Here is an 18,905-nt window from a genome sequence, read left to right as displayed (position 1 = left end):
GAGATTCTGCTTCCTCCTCCTTCAGCAATAGCTCCTTCTTACTGGGCACCAGAGTTCAGAAATGGCAAAGCACTTACAGACAAGCTGAAGCAAAATGGCTGCTCCTTAATTTCTTTGGGGAAACTCATGTCGATCTCCCTGGGTCCCCCCACCCACAGTAATAAGTTTGCTGGTAATAAAGAAAATTCCCTCCAAGAAAAACACAGTCTCTGGGGTAAATGACATCTCAGTGGTGTAATTAAAAGCAAAATACTTCACTGTTTTGCATTGTTTGTAAGCCTAGCCAGGAATTAAAAGGCATCTCAGTGTGTTGAAGAAGTCCCATCTGGTATCATGGTAAAAGGCTGTGCTCTTGCCTGCTTGGAAAGTGTGGTTTAAGCTTGTCTAGTTTTGCCTTAGCCCTACATGGCGGATGGAGCAGCAGTGTGCAAAGGTTTAGCAGAAGGTGAGGTGTAGATGAATTTGCAGCCATTCGGGACTCAAAGCTATTCTCCTGGCATTGAGGGTGATGGAGCCACCAAGACAGCAGCAGACTATGGCAGATGTCAAGACCAGGGAGTGAATGAGCTGCAGCTGCTTTCTCTCTTGCTGCTTCTTCAAGAGATTTAAAGGTCTATCCAGTGTGTCTGAGAGCATCACCCTCGTTAGGGCTATAATACACAGGACAGAGATGACATTTTGTGCTAACAACCTGATTGTTAAGCTAGTGCATGAAATGCTAGGAGTGAAGGAAAACACTTTTTTTAATCTAACTGATGCTACTCAGATAGTCAAGTGCAAAGGACATAAAATTCTTACTTTTGCAAAATGTGGTAAACCTCATATTGAAGCACCTTTTTGCAGTTAAGATAACAGGAATATCACTACAATTGCTTATATAAGCATGTGTTCCCAACTGCAATCAGGACAGATTTTAGTTATTGACTTGATCTTGGAGAAAAAGATCCATTTGCATTCTTCTTGTGCTTCATTTGGACCTTGCATCAATATTTTTTTAGTTTTAAGTTTGGGCTTGTCGATTTGGAAATTGTAATCAATAACTTCTAGGATTATAGTGCCGCTGTGCAGCATTAAAAATGTGTGCAAAAGGGATAATCTGCTTCAATTTGCTGTTTTTAACTTGGACAATCCCCCCAATTGAAGAATGACATAAGTTTAAATACATCATTTTGAAATCACAGAGGAACAAAAGACATTTCTAACACTTGTACCAACATTTTATAACATGAAGTTCCAACACTGAGGCAAATACATATTTTAAAAAAAAAGAATTTCTATTCATAATGCAGCTATATTTTGGTGAGTCAGACTCCTTTGTCCACTTCTGTAGAAAAGACCCAACACTTCACTGACCGCTTACTGTTCCAGATGACATAATTTGCCTGTCTACGCCAATGAATTGCTTGTCTCACCCACCCACTCTAGCTATTTCATGTGATTTTCTTAGCATGAAAGAAGGTGCATCAGAGATACTTGGATGGATAGTTTTCATTGGGAGAGTGATTGCTTTGAGTATAGCTTGGGTTTGTTTCCTTTCAGTGATAAGAACTCACTAAAACTTAGTCCTGTTCTCCCCCCTTCCCTCCTCACCTGTCTGTCTGTCTGTCTCTCTCTCTCCCCCCCCCCTTTATTAGGTGCCTAGTACAAATAAAAATTCAACGTGACTTGGAATGCAAATCCAAGGTTTAAGCAGCCCAATCAGGATTCTACCCTGCTTGCTTACCTCTGCTATCTCGGTGACCCAAAACATCTTTGGCTTTGTTTTTCAGGTGGCTACACATCTTTATGTCCTTCATCAAGGTTTTTAACAGCAGAGCTAGATGTGCCTTGAAATTGCTGACCAGCTTAGTCCCAGAGGAGAAGTAAGCTGCCCTTCTTAGATTCCTTCCTCATCCAGAACTAGCTTTGGGAGTTTACTGAATCCTGACATTCATATCTAAACTGTAGACTGCTTTAACAGGGCAGGGCTTGCACCCTATGTCTGAGAAGACCTAGGTGGCAACCACTAAGATGCAAATCTCTAAAGAGTCATCTTGATTGGAATAGTTTTATGGAGGTTTGCTTGTAAAGGGAGGCAATGTATTGCTGCCTGCCAATTGCTGGGGAGCAACAATGAGGGAAGGCCCTGGACTTCAAGTCCTGCTTGTGGCCTTCCTGGAGGTATCTGGCTGGTTGTTGGGAGAAGCAGAATGTTGGAATACATGAGCCCATCTGGATCTGGCATTGGTATGCTGTCTCTGACAATGGAGATTCCATAGGGCTATCATGACTAGCATCCATTGAAGGCCTTGTTCTCCATGAGTTTGTCTGTTCCTCTTTCAAGGCCATCTGAGTTAGTGTTCATCACCATATCTTGTCTTAGTGAATTCTGACACTGAGTCAGAGGTATGGACATCTGTTTGGAAGGGCTTGGCAGGCTTAATATGTCCCTCCAGTCATCTGTGGAAGAACCAGAGCCCAGGCATCTGGTCTGGTTGGCCACTGTAAGAACAGGATGAGTCATTGGCCTGATCCAGCAGGCTCTTGTGTTCTTAAGGTCTAAAGCTCAGTCTCACTTTGTTACCAGGTTCAAAATTCAGTGCCGTATCAAACTCTCCACAGAGACTTTGCCACTATTCATAGAATTACTGGTAAGAAAACCTCTCTGTTCCTGAATTTTGCTTCAAAGCATTGTTTTTGTCCATTTTGTATGCTGCAGCTTGGTTTCATTTCAAATTTCTGCAGGGATTATTTACAGCTAAAACTGAAATGCATAACATAGATCTGGGAGATGATAGGCAGGATGAAAAGTTGGAAATAATTGGAGGCAGAATAAGGAAAAAGAAAAAACAAATGGGTAGCTTGGATGTTTCCTGAAGCCCTTTTTGAATTCCCAGATTTGTCAGAGGGATTGTGAAGGTGGCAGGTGGACATGATGAGTTTGGGTCTTGAATAAGCTAGGCAGTTGCTTTTCTTTTGCCATACCCTTGTGCCTAACTCTGGTGCACTGAGACAGGAATCACCATGGAGTCTGACTCTCTGGATCCGTGAAAAGGGATCCAGAATCTGTTTTTAAGTACTTTTACAAATACTAAATCATGGTAAGACAATTCAGATAGAACTTTAGGTTCCCAAGGTGCTTCTGAACCTCATCAGTGTTTCATCCATTTTTGTCCTCAGCAGTGGGGAAAGAGTTTGTTCATGGCTAGTGTTGCACACTGGGATTCAGCTGGTTTAAGCAGCAGCCCTGGAAATCCCTCCATTGCTTCTGGAATTGAGTGACAAGGACATGGCATGAGGTCCTCATAACAGCTTGATGAAGTCGTTTCCATTAAAAAGAAAATTACATTGTTGGGTTGTTTTCTGCTGATCTCAGGGCTGCCCCCACAGAGATTTGGCATTTCCTCGGGGATGTTCATTTCCAAATACTGTAATGAAGGAATGAAGGATTATTTTTCAGTAGAGAGGGAATCTTCTAAAATTTCTAGTCTGGTTGTGGAGTATTATGGGTGGATATACAACAAAATTCACATTGTGCCAACCTGTTTTCACTCGTTTCAAAAGAGTTCTGCTGAGACACTGAACGAGCTGGGCCTCGCCCATTGTATTGCCATCATGGGAGACATGTGCTCAGACGTGGTCATCCGAATGCAGATGACTGAAAGCCCAGATTGCTGGCAGGCCTGTTTGAGCTTTCTGGTGAGTAAGTGTGACCTGGCAGCATGCTCTCCATTGCATTGGCTGAGTTTGTCCCCTCCCATCTTGTATGGGCTGTGGTTGCTTCCTTCTCTTATTCCTACCTTTGCTTCTCTGTGCTACCCTTTTTTAATATTTAATTATTGCTTCTTAAATAAAACACAAAAGTTAATACTGAATGCAAAACTGAGCTGCTAAGACATATCCCACCCAATAATATCAAACCCAAATGTTGATGCAATCACGGATACAAAGCTTCAGAGTCATTTTTTAAAATGTGGCTTTTTGAAATGACCCTATAGAGCAGGGGTCAGCAAACATTTTCATCAGGGGGCCGGTCCACTGTCCCACAGACCTTGTGGGTATTTATATTTTTCAAATATTTATATTTGAAAAATATAAATACCCTGCAAGCCGGTCCCTCAGCTGCCTCTGGACCTGGAGGAGGAACGCACTCTGCACACGCTCATGAGCACGTCTTGGCGGCACCCGCTCACCGGCGTTGTTGACAAGCAGCAGCTGCTTCGTCAGCCCATCCCCCTGGAGATCCCAGGCGGCGTGCACCATACGCTGTGGCCCATCATCCGAGGCCAGGTCAGCAGGCAGGCCGCGCACAGCTCACCTCCAGCTGCTCCAGCGCGGCCGCTGAGTGTGCCACCACCAGCAGCGCCAAGCCAGGTGCTAGGTGCGGGGCCAGCAGGTGCGCCAAGCTCTGGCTGAAGCCCCACAGTGCGCCCATCACGATGCCCACGGCACAGCCCAGTCCCGCCGCCCACCCCCCGACCTCTCCATCCATGGCCGTGCTGGGTTTACCTCAGTGCAGGGGCGGCGAGGCTTCGGATTGGCTGCAGGAACTTCCTGCAGCCAATCCAAAGCTGCGCCAGCGTCGCTGCCTGCCCAGAAGCCGTGCCAGCATCACGGAACTCAGTCCCCACGTGGTGAGGTGTCTGCAGCACCTGGGGACTGACTAAGCGGGTGGCAGGGTCCACGGACTGGATTTGCAGGGGGGGCGCATCTGGCCCCCAGGCCTTAGTTTGCCGACCCCTGCTATAGAGCATTAACTTAAGTCACTTTTGCTTTAGCCATACTCTTCCAAAGCATTAACTGTTTCAGAAAATAAACTTCATTCCTCACAAGTAGAAGTTTATAATCTCACCTTTGGAATGGGGTGGGGGGTGGGGAGACAGTCAACTTGAAAGGGAAGCCCAACCAGAAACCTTCCTTTCCTGTTGCAATGGAAAGATGACCTCCTTTAACAACCTGTCACTGTTTTAATAGCATCATACCCTCTGATCTGGATCTACTACGGTGTTATGGTCTCGTGTAACTAACTACCTGAAGTTGCCTCATACTGAGTCAGACCATTGATGCTAATAGTCCATTAATGCTTGTGTAGTAATTGGCAAGGGCTCTCCAGGGTCTCGGGGAGAGCAAATTCCTTTTCATCCTTTCATCTGGAGATGCCAGGAACTGAACCCAGGACCACTTAAGTAAAAAAACATGTGCTTTGCCTGCCCCAAGGAGTGGTCAGATTCAATGAGTGACCAAAAGGGGAGTGCATAGTCCCTGGAGCAGGAAATATGAGGAAGCTATGAGCCCCAGACACTGAGATTTCCACATACCTCAACAGTTTTTGTGAAATCCTAGTGTGCTTATTTTGTCTTCTCCCTGTGAAGGATGAGTGCTGGAACAAAGGCAAGGCCACCAGATACCCAGAGTGTCTCTATGCACTGCTTGGCCTGATGATGAACCTCTCTTTGGAACCCAATTTGCTCCTTCAGGTAAAGTGTTGGGCTCTCTCACCTATCCTTTAGTTGATTTGTTGGTTTACCAAAGTGGAATTGAATTTAATACCTTTTGTGAGCCTTCCCACCTCTACTACTGTAGCTGTGAAGCTGTGTGTAGTCTTTTACTTTCCCAGAATGTGCCCCTATACCCACCCACCCCCAATTCCTAAGGACAGGTGCACCAGCCAGTGACCTCTTTTTTTTGTCACGGATACACCCAGGAACTTCATCTAAATTCTGGAGAGGCTGCACCTCTATAACTTGCCAAAATCAGGCTTTTGGCTCTTGCAATTGCACACGAGTCCACTGTAATTGTTATTTAAAATTATACAACTGCATCATCCATATACATGACACTTGAGAAAAAAGGAGAGGGCAGCATAAGTTGGGATGAGACATAGGGTTGTATCTAAAGTAGTATAGTACGGAGTTAAAAGTCACTGAGCTGTTTGCTTGTTTCACTGTTCAATGTTTTGGGCCAGTGGAACGCTGTTGCCAAGAGAATATATGAGCAGGTTGCTGGTAATTTGGTTACACAATAGGTGGCATATTATGCTGTTCAATGAATTTCCTCCGGTGCAGCTGTTGCATTCTTCTCTTGTGCTACATTAAAACTCACCGGTCTGCTAGTACACAAGTCCTTGCACTTAGCTGACGGAGAATGTTAGATGCAGTCCATAGTGACAAGCATTGTCACCGAGAAGGGATCTGAATCAAAAACTGTCCAGTCCAAGTATAAATTTACTGCCCTGTGACTTAGAGCACTGTTATATGTCATACCTCAGAGGAGCCTTCCTGCTAATCCAGTAATTAGGAGCAGTAATTAAGCTGCTGTTCTCAGCTGACATTCTCACCTTATTGGTTCTTTTCAGGATCTTGCCATAGAGATTTCTGGGAAATGCATGTCCCTCTTTGACTGTAAAGTGGGAAGAATTGTGACAGTAAGTGGTACTTGAGTTGGAGGAAAGTGGTAGGATTAATATTAAATGAATGTGTTTTGTTGCTCTCACAGTGCTGTGATGTAAATTTGTTTTCTTATTGAGGTTTAATTATATATATGTATATTATTATGTATTATATAATGTTGTACTGGCTTTGGTTTTAACAAAGAGAGGGCTATAAATTGCCTACATAACGCTCTTATGTCTATTCTTATCGTCTCTTGAGGAAGCATGCAGATTGGGACTGGGATGTTGCCAGAAGCAGAAAAAGGTTTGGGGGCAAAGGCAGTGGGAAGGAAAGAAGCAGCGGCTAGCTTGGAATGCCCACAGGCTGCCTGCAGAGGATTATGGCTCAGAAATGAAGTAGCAGTATGTAACTGGTGAATCCTCCTCCTTCTTGGGAGTCACTTCTCTTTGCTCCCAACCATGATGCCTTTGCCATTCCACTCTGGCTTTAAACTAAGGATTTTAGCTTGGAAACTGAGGCACAAATAAACATAGGAGTTGTCCTTCTGTAGCCTGAGCTATGCTTTGTCTCAGATTAATACCAAAACGAAGAGCCACAGTTTGTCAGGCATGATGAGCTTCCTTTCCAGATAATAAATGTTGAGTATTGGCTTGCTGTTTTATTTTCTGCCTTGACGGTGTCTACCCAGCAGTATATAAAAGTAAAAGATCCAGTCAGCTCTAGCAAAGGACCATGACATGAACAAATATGATAGCTTGGTTTTTTTTGAAAGAAGACAAATCAACTTCTCTCTCTTACCGCCACCTTCAAATTTCTTCTCCTTAAGCGAGCAGTTGGGCTTTTAAGTCACATCCTGCCAATAAGTCCAGAGGCACAGGAAGAGGCAATAAAAGATGGCGTGGTGAGGAAAATGATCAGATTTCTCAAGGTAATTCGCCAGTTTCAGGTTTCTATAACATCTAGAAAGTCAGTGTTTTCATGACAGTGCCCTGTACAATGAAGGTATAGTTGAACCTGGGCTAGAGGAGCATAGGAAGCTGCCTTTATACAGAGTCATATGATATCTACACTGACTGACAGTGGCTGCCCAGGATTTCAGCCAGAGCTCTCTCCCATCCTTACCTAGAGATGCTGGGGATTGAATCTAGGACCAGGGGTGAAACTCAGCTTTATTTCACCTGGGTCAGACCCAGTTTGGCACTCCCCCATGTGTATTTGTGGACACACACACACACACACACACACACACACATGCTGGGAGCCTCAATGGCACCCCTCTGGAGGCTTCACCCAGGGCAAAAAATTGGCTAGCCCCCCCCCCCCCCAGTTATGGTTCTGCCTGGGACCTTCTGTATGCAAAGGAGCTGTAGCCCTTCCCCTGCCTTATACTAAATCCGAAGCAAAAAGCACTGGGTGCAAAATGGACCTTCTGGTTATACAGAAACTAGGGTTGCTTATTATAGGCGTTTCTCTTCTTTCTTTCCTGAAAATGTTCACACTTTAAGTTATATGGAATCAGAACATTGATGCATGTAGCCTGGTACTCATTGCCATAGCTGTCAACTTTTCCCTTTTCTTGCGAGGAGTCCTATTCGGAATAAGGGAATTTCCCTTTAAAAAAGGGAAACATTGGCGGCTATGCTCATTGCTGTTTTTGCTGTAATGGAGCAGATTAATAATAATAATAATAATAATAATAATAATAATAATAATAATAATTTATTATTTATACCCAGCATTAGCCCAGCATTTGCCAGTTCTGAATTGGTAGTGTTTTCCCGAAGTCTATCTTGCCACCTGCTGCATGAGATGCAAAGCATGTGCTCTACCACTGAGCTATAGGCCCAACCTTTCCTTAGTATATATACACCTTAGAAATAATTTATGGGATTGCCCAACTACCTGCACTACTATTAAGGTCCTCCCCCTGCTGCCCCTTCCTCCAGTGTGGCAATGTTCTTTCCAATAATGTTTACAGTATTTTTGCCACCCTCTTCTGCTGAAAAAGAAGAACATAAGATAGCTGCTGTCCTCAGCCTTATAATCTAAAAGAAGGAGTTAATAGAAGGAAAGTGCCCTGAATACATCTTAGTCCTTTAAAACTAGGGGAGAGGCAGCAGTGCACCCACCTACAATGATACTCTCACTGCTTTCCGCTTCCTCCCCCAGGAATCCCAGAAGTTGTAGTTTAGTGAGGAGGTTGAGATACCTCACCTCTTAATGTAACTATTATGCCTGGATGGAGTCACAGCAGATAAAGGATGCTTGGAAACTGCATGAGATTCATAGCATTGCTGTGCCTCACTCCCAGCATATCCAGTCTGCAACCATTTGAAGAATTCTAGGCATTCCTTTGGCATCTTAGCATGGCAGCAATGAGGTCAGTGCTCACTTTTGCCACCATTCCATCTTCACCCATGCAGGCTACTGCATGCATAATATAATGAATAGAATATAATGAATAAGTATAAGATAATGAAAAGCAAAATTTAGCAGGAGCAGAGAGGAAGGAAAATAATTTACAGAGTGTTGGATGACTCCGTGGCCTTAGCTCTTCACCTCTAAATGATGTTTCAGCCCAGAGAAAATGGTCCGGGTACCTATGAAAGCTGAAAGAAGAGACCTTTTATACGTTCTATTTAATGTGCAGGGAAGCCATCCCTTGGATGGATTTATTCCCTTATCAGCAATTCATGTATGGAAATGAACCATAAGAAGCATCATTAGAACTGCATATTCTTGGGAGTGCCCATATTCCTGTTAGAGGTCACAGACTGTTGTAGTGTTAGAGCTTGAATCTGATTATGAGGCATTGTCTGGGCATAATTAGGAGCTAATATATTTAAAGATGGAAGAAAATTATTACTCTCAGAATGCCTAAATACCCCATGATTTGCTGCCTTGTCATAAAACACCCATAAACTTTCTGGAACTGAGGGCCTTGTCGTATATTTCCGAGCCCCAGAGTGCATAACTAGACATTTAATGGATGCCTCTTTTTTTACTCCAATCCAGGCAGATGGGCAGATCACACATGGCTATGCAATGAAAATCCTGGCTGTTTGTGCCAAAAGTAGCCAAGAGGCACAGGAAGAGATTGTGAAGCTGGATAAAAGTAAGTCTGGCTGCAAAGACTTGATCTGGGGCAAGGACCACAGACAGGGTTCTCAGCTGTCTACAGGATGAAGCAGGACCGTTAATCCTATCTTACACCCTGCAGAATCCAAATACATTTAACAAACAGGGTAGCCTTCACTGCTGCATTATACGGCCTCCAGCCATTCTTAAAGTGCAGCCTGTTGTGCCTGTTTTCTATAGAGAAAATAGGTTTGTGCGCAAAACGGTAAACCACCATCTCGGAAGAGGAAACAGTATCTTGCACTCGTTTAAAGGGAACAGTTTAAGGAGCAGAAAAGAGGGACTCTATACTGTAAGCAGAGTTGTTGGTTTTGGGGGGGGAGGAGAGGAAATCTATATTATAAGGCAAAACAAGCTTCCTTGTGAGCTTCACTCTTAATCCAAATGTGGAGACCAGCTGGGGGGCACGTTTGTAGAGTAGGGATTAACTGTTCCCCGTCAGATTCTCCCTTAAACATTCTCCCTTCCCCCAGCATCAATTTTGGCATAGTCCCCCCCACCACTACCACCAAAAGCTGGAAGCAATTGAGCTGGGGGAGGAAGGGTGGGGAGAGAAATGGCTCAGAAGAAGGGAGATTGCTTTGGAAAATGCGCAACTTTGGAAGGGTTATGCAACCTCTGTCAGGAAAAAGCACCAAGGCAAAAGCCAGCTCCAGATGGCTGGATTGCAAAACAGGATGTTGTGGTTTCTCACTGTATTGTTGGAGAAAGGGTGGAGCCTATTCTCTGTACTGAGCACCGGATGTTAGCTCAGTGTGTCATCTGACCTGTGCTGGAAGTACAGGGGAGGAGTGTGTGATTCTTCTAATGGAGACTGAAGGGTGCAGTCACATTTCTATGTACTGTTGAGTGACAGGAATAAAACATGTAGAAAGGACTCCTGTCTGTCTCATTTCTCCTCCCTGGGAGAATGCAGGGAGGGAGAGAGAAGAAGAGGGAAGCAGAGGGTGTGTTCTTCTCACGACTAATGAGAAGAATCGCCGGGTTTGTTTACCTAGCCTGCCGAGGTCGCAGACGGACGGTAAGCTCAGTATCTCGCTCAATTGCCTCGGGGGAGGCCAGGTACCTCTGCCTGTGGGCTGAGATACTAGCATATGGTAGCAGAGGATGGTTGCGATTCATCAGACATCTGCATAAGAGGCTGGTGGAATGTCCTCCTCTGCTCCAAGGGAGAAGGCAAGCGTCTGAGAGAAGCCAGAGGCTCAACAGACAGCTGGTGGAAAGAAGAGGTGTTTTCCACAGCAACAAAGTTCAAGGTATGCTGCATTTCGGGCGAAAAGTGTGAACGCAGGTTGATTAATTCCTTGGTTCACTTCACGGGAGCTCTGCGTTTTGGAAAAACAAAAGCTCCGGGAGGAAGAGGCTTGCAGCTTCAAAGCTGAAGCCTACATTCCACAAATTTTTGTGGTTAAGATAAGAAGTCCTGAATGCACTGTTGCTTAGTAACGGAAAGTTGGAAAGCTACTGGCAAAAGGGCTGGACTGTGAGTGTGAGCCTGGGAAAGCGAAACAAAGCCATAGATTGTTTTGACTACACGTTTAAGAGCTCTTGGAGGGACTTTCCAAAGCTGCCAGGTGCTAAAAGCATAAACAACTTGCAGTTTTGCCTGCCTGACTGAGAAAGGAAAAAACAACTGTTGAATTTAACAGCTTGTTTGACAGTGTGAGCCGGAGGCTTGGCTTCAAGATGGATGCCAAGAAAGCAGGAGGTTTGCCTTACCCACCTCCCTTAAACAATGACAATTATTCATCTTGGTCTGTTAAGATGAAGGCCCTGCTGCAGAATCAGAGGCTTTTTGATGTAATTGAAAACCCCATCCCTGCAGCACCAACCAGAGGTTGGGAGTCACAGAACGTGAGGGCCAGGACTGCTATAATTCTGTGTGTCTCAGATGAGCAGTTGGTGCATATCCAGAATTTAGAACACGCGAAAGAGGCTTGGGACACGCTGCGTACAACGCATCAGAGAGATGCTGGTTCTTCAGCGTTGCTGTATTTTGAGAAGTTGACCAATCTGAGACTTGCGCCTGATGGAGATGTTCAAGCGCACCTGACAGAAATGAAGTTTCTGCGTCAACAGATGGTGGAACGCAATTTCCGTCTTCAGGAGGAAGTGTTTTGCTTCATGATGATAAACAGCCTTAATCGCACCTACAAGGTTGTTGCCAGTCAGCTTGGTTCCCTACCTGCCGCGCAGCTAACCGTGGAAAGAGTGTGTGCCGTGGTCCTGAACGAACACGACAGACTTGCTGCACTGGAAGTGAAGGACAGGGGGAGGGAAGAACAGAGTTCGAATCTTCCCACTGCTGGTGCTACTGCAGAGCATGCTACAGCATTGAGCGCTGTCCGATGCTACAATTGTGGACAGACTGGGCATCTACAGCGAAACTGTAGAAAGCCACGCCAGTCAAGAGGAGCAAAGAGCAGCTCTACGAAGCCTGAGGCGTCAGGCAAAAGCCTTACCAAGTGCCAGGTGAAACCTGCAAAGGCTATGATGGCGAAAGGAACCACGCCAGATGTTGGGAACGCTTTCATAATCGACACTGGATGTACAAAACATATGTGCCCGCACCGACAACTGTTTTCGACGTTGAAGAAGCAAAGCTTCACTGTGAAACAGGCCAACGGTCAGGAGTTGGAAGCGACTGGAATTGGAACTGTGTATCTTGAGAGTCTGAACTTGACTATAAGCAATGTTTACCTGGTTCCAGAACTGAAATTTAATCTGCTGAGCGTGTCGCAGATTGCAAAGAAAGGACTGAGACTGACCTATGATGCTAAAAGCTGCAAGATCTACAAAGATGGAGAACTGTTTCTTACTGCCAAAGAGAAAGATGGACTGTATTTGTTGACTTTTGATCAAAGTGATTACATGAAATGTAATTCTTCTGATTCTAACGAAATCTCTCTTGCAGGTGTGACCAAGAGCGCCCGGAAGGTGCCGAAGGTCGACAGAGCATTTCAGCGGGTGTATGCTGATGTGATTGGTCCTCTAGAACCATCTAGAGGCAGTGCAAAATATTACCTTTTGTGTGTGGATTGTTTCACTAATTATTCTTGGGTTTATATGATGGAGAAACCGCAAGAAACTTTAGAAAAGTTTCAGGAGTTTTGTGACAAGGTTAAGAATATGCATGATGCTAACATTGATTGTCTTTTCACAGATGAGAAGCAAATTTTTCTGTTACAGAAGTTTCAGAAGTTCCTGGATGGGAATGGGATAGACCACAAAGTTGCTGTCTCACCAGAAGCGTGGAACAGGGGGGTCTGTGTGAGGGTGAACAAAGAATTGCAAAAGGGGATGAATGCGCAATTGCTGAGTTCACATTTGCCACATGATTATTGGGCCGAATCGCTAGCGTCCTATCTTCATGTGTGGTTGAGAAAAGTCTCAACAGAGTTGGGATGTTCTCCTTTTGAGAAGCTGTTCAAGAGAAAACCTTCTGTTGCCTATTTCAAGGTTTTCGGGTCTCATGTGAGAACAGAAGCTCCAGGTGGAGTAAAGAATGCCAAAGGCATTTTTGTGGGTTATGAAAAAGGTCTCTACAGAGTAATTTTGTCTGAATCTGGTCAGGTGATTCTCACAAAGTTCCTAGAGAGTGCTCCTGAACAAGAGCGGGTTGTAGAACACACATTTCCCACAGGAAACGATTCAGATGATGATGATGATGATTTTTCTGATGTCACAGATTACAGTGGTACTGATGAAGATGACAGTGATAGCTCAGAGAGTTCAGTTGTAACGGTCATTGAGAGGAAATCTCACACAATGGATAGACCTTCACAGGTGAAGGAAGAACCACTGATTGCTACTGGTTCTCAACAAAGTCCAAAGGTTGAACCAGTGAGCACAGAGGATCAGAACCTCATACGCAGGTCTGAGAGAGTTACAAAGGGTGTACCACCAAAGAGGTACTCAAAAGAGTTTGCAAACTTAGCTGTTGCATGTGTTGCTATTGTTAACAACTCAAAGCAGGGTAAAGCAGTGTCTAAGTCAGAGACAAAGACACAACAGAGAGTAGCTAACCAAGGTAATGCAGAAGCACTCATTCCTTGGAAGCCAGACAACCAGAGAAGTACACTGGTGAAACCAGTGGTGGGGAGTTCCAAGGGTGGAACTGAAACAACAGGGGACTGTTATATGTATAACAACTGTTTGTTCTCTTCTCTGGATCATGTTTTGCCTATTGATGCTTTTGGGGGAGGTTGTCAGGAAAAAGCACCAAGGCAAAAGCCAGCTCCAGATGGCTGGATTGCAAAACAGGATGTTGTGGTTTCTCACTGTATTGTTGGAGAAAGGGTGGAGCCTATTCTCTGTACTGAGCACCGGATGTTAGCTCAGTGTGTCATCTGACCTGTGCTGGAAGTACAGGGGAGGAGTGTGTGATTCTTCTAATGGAGACTGAAGGGTGCAGTCACATTTCTATGTACTGTTGAGTGACAGGAATAAAACATGTAGAAAGGACTCCTGTCTGTCTCATTTCTCCTCCCTGGGAGAATGCAGGGAGGGAGAGAGAAGAAGAGGGAAGCAGAGGGTGTGTTCTTCTCACGACTAATGAGAAGAATCGCCGGGTTTGTTTACCTAGCCTGCCGAGGTCGCAGACGGACGGTAAGCTCAGTATCTCGCTCAATTGCCTCGGGGGAGGCCAGGTACCTCTGCCTGTGGGCTGAGATACTAACAACCTCCTCCGTTCTCTTCTTTGGGTGCTCCCTTTTCATCACCTTGGCAAATGTGAGTTGCTGCAAACACTTTGCTGAGGGGACACGTAGCAAATAAAGTAACTAGTTCTGCCCTTAGGAGGATTTTATTGACCCCGATAGAGTCAAGGAGAGGAGCCCGCCCACCTCCCCAGTTCTAGCCTGCCTAGGGCCTGTAATGCATTTGGGCCTCTAATGAGAAGCTGAGTTTTGGAGATTTTTTAAACAATAGACGAGTGACAGTTTGATGCAGATACAGAGACATCACCTTGCCAACAAAGGTCTGTATAGTTAAAGCGATGGTTTTCCCAGTAGTGATGTATGGAAGTGAGAGCTGGACCATAAAGAAGGCTGATCGCTGAAGAATTGATGCTTTTGAATTATGGTGCTGGAGGAGACTCTTGAGAGTCCCATGGACTGCAAGAAGATCAAACCTATCCATTCTTAAGGAAATCAGCCCTGAGTGCTCACTGGAAGGACAGATCGTGAAGCTGAGGCTCCAATACTTTGGCCACCTCATGAGAAGAGAAGACTCCCTGGAAAAGACCCAGATGTTGGGAAAGATGGAGGGCACAAGGAGAAGGGGACGACAGAGGACGAGATGGTTGGACAGTGTTCTCGAAGCTACCAGCATGAGTTTGACCAAACTGCGGGAGGCAGTGGAAGACTGTCTGGCGTGCTCTGGTCCATGGGGTCACGAAGAGTCGGACACGACTAAACAACAACAACAACACCTTAGTGCAGGACACCCTTTCTTAGGGCCACTTCTGAAAGCACAGTTCTGAGATTATTCCTGAGCAACAACTTTGAGCTTTTGATCTTAGAGCTCATTTCAGTTCTCTTCCCCACCCCCAAATCAAGTTGTTGCATATCTTGGAAACCTGCTCTGGGAAAGCACTGATGCCTACAGGTGACTGCTCAGACAGTCATTAGATGTCTGCGTAATAATCTCCATCTAATTGCAAGGTAATATTGGGACCCTGCCTTGAAACAGGTTGACTTTTAGATCATTAACATGTAACTCCTGCAAGCCAGCTTCCATGTGCATGGTGTTTCTTGAAAGAGGAGAGCAGTGTCTCTGTTACAATGGGATGAAGATGTCTCTCAAAGAAGTGTGAAATCCTTGGATCTAGCTGATTCTTTCCCCACCCATAAACAGGCACCTTGAAGGAAGCTCTCCCACCCTCCTAGCTTGTGGAAAGTCACACCAGACCCCTCTCGGTACAGAACCGCCCTTTGCTGCTTCAAAACCTTTTCAGCCCACCTCTCTAGTACCCTGACACTAAATTGCTTTCTGTCCATGCCCTGTAGGTCAGCTTGCAAAATGGCTCCCCTGGGATGTGGGTGGAGCAGCAAGTAGCAGGTTGGCTCTTTTCAATTTATTAAAAGACTTGACATGAGTTTAATCTGCATTTTCTCCCTACTCCCTGTCCACAGGGCAGCTGTGTTGCTGCTAGTTCTTCCATTTCACTTTTCCAAAGAACCATGAGGGTGTCTGGCATTGAGGGGACAGAGTCTTTGGTTACATCCCTTGCTCTTTTGCTGATGTTTGACGCAGTTTCACTTTGGCTCCACACACCCACCCCCTTTGCAGAATGCAAGATACTGCTGAAGTTTCTGCGCTCAGAGAATGAGGTGTTGGCAGGAAATGCTGCTTTCTGCCTTGGGAGATGCTTTGAGGTGCCCGGAGCAGCCACAAATTTGCTCGACGTGGATATTGTGCGGATTTTATTGAAAGTCGCTGGCAGGGATGCTCAGAGGACGTCTGCGCAAGAGAACGCAGCCATTGCTTTAGGAAAGCTCTGCACAGCTGATGCCAGGCAAGTATCCACAGATGTGGGCTCACTGAAGATTGTCCTTGTTCTGTTGGTTTTATTTATTTGTTTATTTGGGATATTTATGTCCTGCTGAACTACTAAGCGAAGTTCTCAAGGCAGCTTCCAATATATTTAAAATACAGAAAGATGCTAAACGTTACTATGCATGTAATCACAAATGGTGAATATTAGTTTTCCCTTGCCCCAGAAATAGCTGCCAAGCCCCTGACAGGTAAGTCTCTTCTTCCCTCCCTCATTTCCTCCCACAATCCCTGGCTCTGGAGACAGATGCAAGGCACCACAGGGGAATACAGGCTAGACCTCTGAGAAGCTCATTTTTTATGGCTTTCTGGTCTCGTTTTGCATTTGTCTGTGCTAATATTTATTGGCAGCCACCCTTGGAACTGATGTTATTTGGCAGATTATGAACAAATACTGTAAATCACCACACATTCAGCCACTTGGGTGGGCTTTATACAAACAGCTGTAGTGGTCAAGGCATCAAGCGGTGAATGATTTTTGTGTGAGAGAGATGATTGCTTGACTGTTCTGACACATCACAGCCAAGAAGTGAGATCAGGGTTTTCCAGTCAGTCAGGTTTTTATCATTTTTCAGACAGTGTCCATTATAATATCATCTTTTGTTACCTTCTAGAATCCCTTTTGACATGTGGAGTGGGCCAGGAAGTGCTGAGTTCTGAGTGCACATAATGTGGCTTTACAGTGTAGGGAGCATTTGCAGGAGATGCTGCCTTCAGAATAGCTTCACCAACATCTTGGCTGTTAATCCATACTTGCCCTTTGTAAAAAAAAGCATCCAAGGGCTTGCAGAACAGATTCCTGTCTACATAACACATTTTATCAGTCTTGGGAAGCTTGAGTGGCTGGATCTTATCCGACTTGATATTCCCAGCTGGAAAGACACCAGGCTTATCCCCAGGCCAACAGCATTGGGCAGAATGTCTAAGGCTGCAGTCCTATGCACATTTACTTGAGCCCAGTGAGACTTGCATCTAAATAAAGGTTAATATGATTGGGGCTGCAAGCCTCTTTGGCTGTGATCAAACTGGCTTGTGGGACTGGAAATGAGGGGAACTGCTGGATTATCCTTCTATCCCCATAAGAGAAACCCATGCACAGCCGGAGGGGATTCCCCCCCCCCCAGTTGCCAGGGCCCCTGGAGCCTGCCCCTGCCAGTGAAGGGTTTTGCACAAGAGAACCTGCCCTGCCCAAAGAGAATTTGAACATTTCTCAAAACCGACCATGAAAATAATCAAAAAGCCTCCATATGCTGCATAAGCTCCTTCAGTGCCTGTGCTTTAAGCCTGGTCATTCTCGATGTGGTGAGGTCAGCCTGAATTTGTTTTGATATTGGCTCTCCCTTTCCCCAGGCCAGAGACTGAATGGGCAATACAGTGGTACCTCGGGTTACATACGCTTCAGGTTGCAGACTCCGCTAACCCAGAAATAGTGCTTCAGGTTAAGAACTTTGCTTCAGGGTAAGAACAGAAATTGTGCTCTGGCGGCACAGCAGCAGCAGGAGGCCCCATTAGCTAAAGTGGTGCTTCAGGTTAAGAACAGTTTCAGGTTAAGAATGGACCTCCAGAACGAATTAAGTACTTAACCTGAGGTACCACTGTACAGTCCTTGAGCCTAATTGCACCTTTCTGAAGCAGGACAGGTTTTGCCAGTTGCAGATGGGATGTTTGTGTGTATGTGTCTCATGCATACAGTTTGTGCAAGAGGAAAGCAACGATCTGCGGTGAAAGCGGGAATGTGCTGCAATGTGAACACACCCTCGTGCAATAGTTCTCAAGAGTGTGGAGTGCTTTGATTCAGAACACATTAAAGTACTTCTTCACTCAGTGGAGTGGAACTTGCTCCTTCCCACAGGAGGCAGTGATAGCTACTTACTTGGGCGACTTTAAAAGAGGATTAGACAGATTCATGGTTCCTGCCCAAATTTCTGTGCTCCGCCTCCATGGTCAGAGGCAAAATCCTTGGGAATTGCAATTGCCGGATACCACAGAAGGGGAGATTGCTCTTGTGCTTTGGTCCCGCTTGCATGTTTTCCATAGGCATCTGGGTGGCTACTGTGAGAACAGGATGCTGGACTAGATGGGTCCTCTTTCGCCTGATCCAGCAGACTCTTCTTAAGTTATTAGGGCATTGTGTGTGAGAGATCTGGTGCCAGCCAATCCAGCTCCCCTGCTCTCCAGTATGCCAACAACAACTAAACTCTGTTGTGTCAGGAGGAGGAGGAATTTACAAATAATAAGCTTTTTTATCTGCTGGGAAATCCATTGAAGAAGGCATGCAGGTTCCCTTTCAAGTTGCTTTCTACCCATTTGAAACCATTGGCAGCATGGAGCTAAATTCAACAGTGTAAATAAGTTTTGATGGATCTAATAATGGAATCCTGAATGGTTTAGTTTATGTAAAATATGCAGGGATTTATGTTACACAAAATGAACCATGGAAAGGAAAGAGAGGAAATTGATATTTTAAGGTTGTTAAAATGAATATTCTAAATTGTAAAACAGAAAATTTAATAAAATTAGGGCGAGAGAGCGAGAGAGAGAGAGCTGCTGTCTACGACTCTGATAAGTGAGAGACACATAAATTCATCTTTTGCCCTGACAATTGCATTTGACTTAATCTTCCTCTTTTGCTTTGCAACTTCTAGGCACACTAGTCGGCTGCGGGAACTGAACGGAATGGCGGTCCTCAACACCTCTTTGAAGCACATGCAGGGATTTTAAAAGCTTCTGTAAATGTTCCAGAGCATGTTTACAAAGTCTGCCATAGCTCTGGTCAGGGCTGCACTTTGTTTTTGTAATAAAGAGGATTAATTGGAACAAGGCTACTGTTTGGTGATTCAT

The 18,905-nt window shown here is 45.1% G+C and overlaps 1 protein-coding gene and 1 long non-coding RNA gene across 9 annotated transcripts in view; one reads left to right on the top strand and one right to left on the bottom strand.

Moving 5' to 3' along the window:
• Positions 1 to 18,884, top strand: part of TTC12 (tetratricopeptide repeat domain 12) — a 41,759-nt gene extending 22,875 nt beyond the window's left edge. For 7 of the 8 annotated variants that reach the window (XM_083480996.1, XM_083480998.1, XM_083481000.1 and 4 more), the window contains 9 exons: positions 1,770 to 1,862; positions 2,567 to 2,630; positions 3,544 to 3,678; positions 5,352 to 5,456; positions 6,335 to 6,403; positions 7,198 to 7,299; positions 9,387 to 9,486; positions 15,801 to 16,026; positions 18,710 to 18,884. In XM_083480996.1, coding sequence (XP_083337122.1) covers positions 1,770 to 1,862; positions 2,567 to 2,630; positions 3,544 to 3,678; positions 5,352 to 5,456; positions 6,335 to 6,403; positions 7,198 to 7,299; positions 9,387 to 9,486; positions 15,801 to 16,026; positions 18,710 to 18,785 — 970 coding nt within the window. In that variant the 3' untranslated portion in view covers positions 18,786 to 18,884. Of the gene's footprint in view, positions 1 to 1,769; positions 1,863 to 2,566; positions 2,631 to 3,543; positions 3,679 to 5,351; positions 5,457 to 6,334; positions 6,404 to 7,197; positions 7,300 to 8,540; positions 8,750 to 9,386; positions 9,487 to 15,800; positions 16,027 to 18,709 lie in introns of those variants that run through there. The other variant, XM_083481002.1, reaches the window with a different exon arrangement.
• The window catches only part of LOC310696120, a 493,645-nt gene that overhangs the window by 319,173 nt on the left and 155,567 nt on the right, over positions 1 to 18,905 (bottom strand). The gene's annotated exons all lie outside the window — the stretch shown is intronic.

The sequence above is a fragment of the Podarcis liolepis genome (assembly GCF_965112155.1).
Source record: "Podarcis liolepis genome assembly, chromosome: 16".
NCBI classification, from domain to species: domain Eukaryota; kingdom Metazoa; phylum Chordata; class Lepidosauria; order Squamata; family Lacertidae; genus Podarcis; species Podarcis liolepis.
This window is presented reverse-complemented; position numbering and strand designations above follow the sequence as displayed.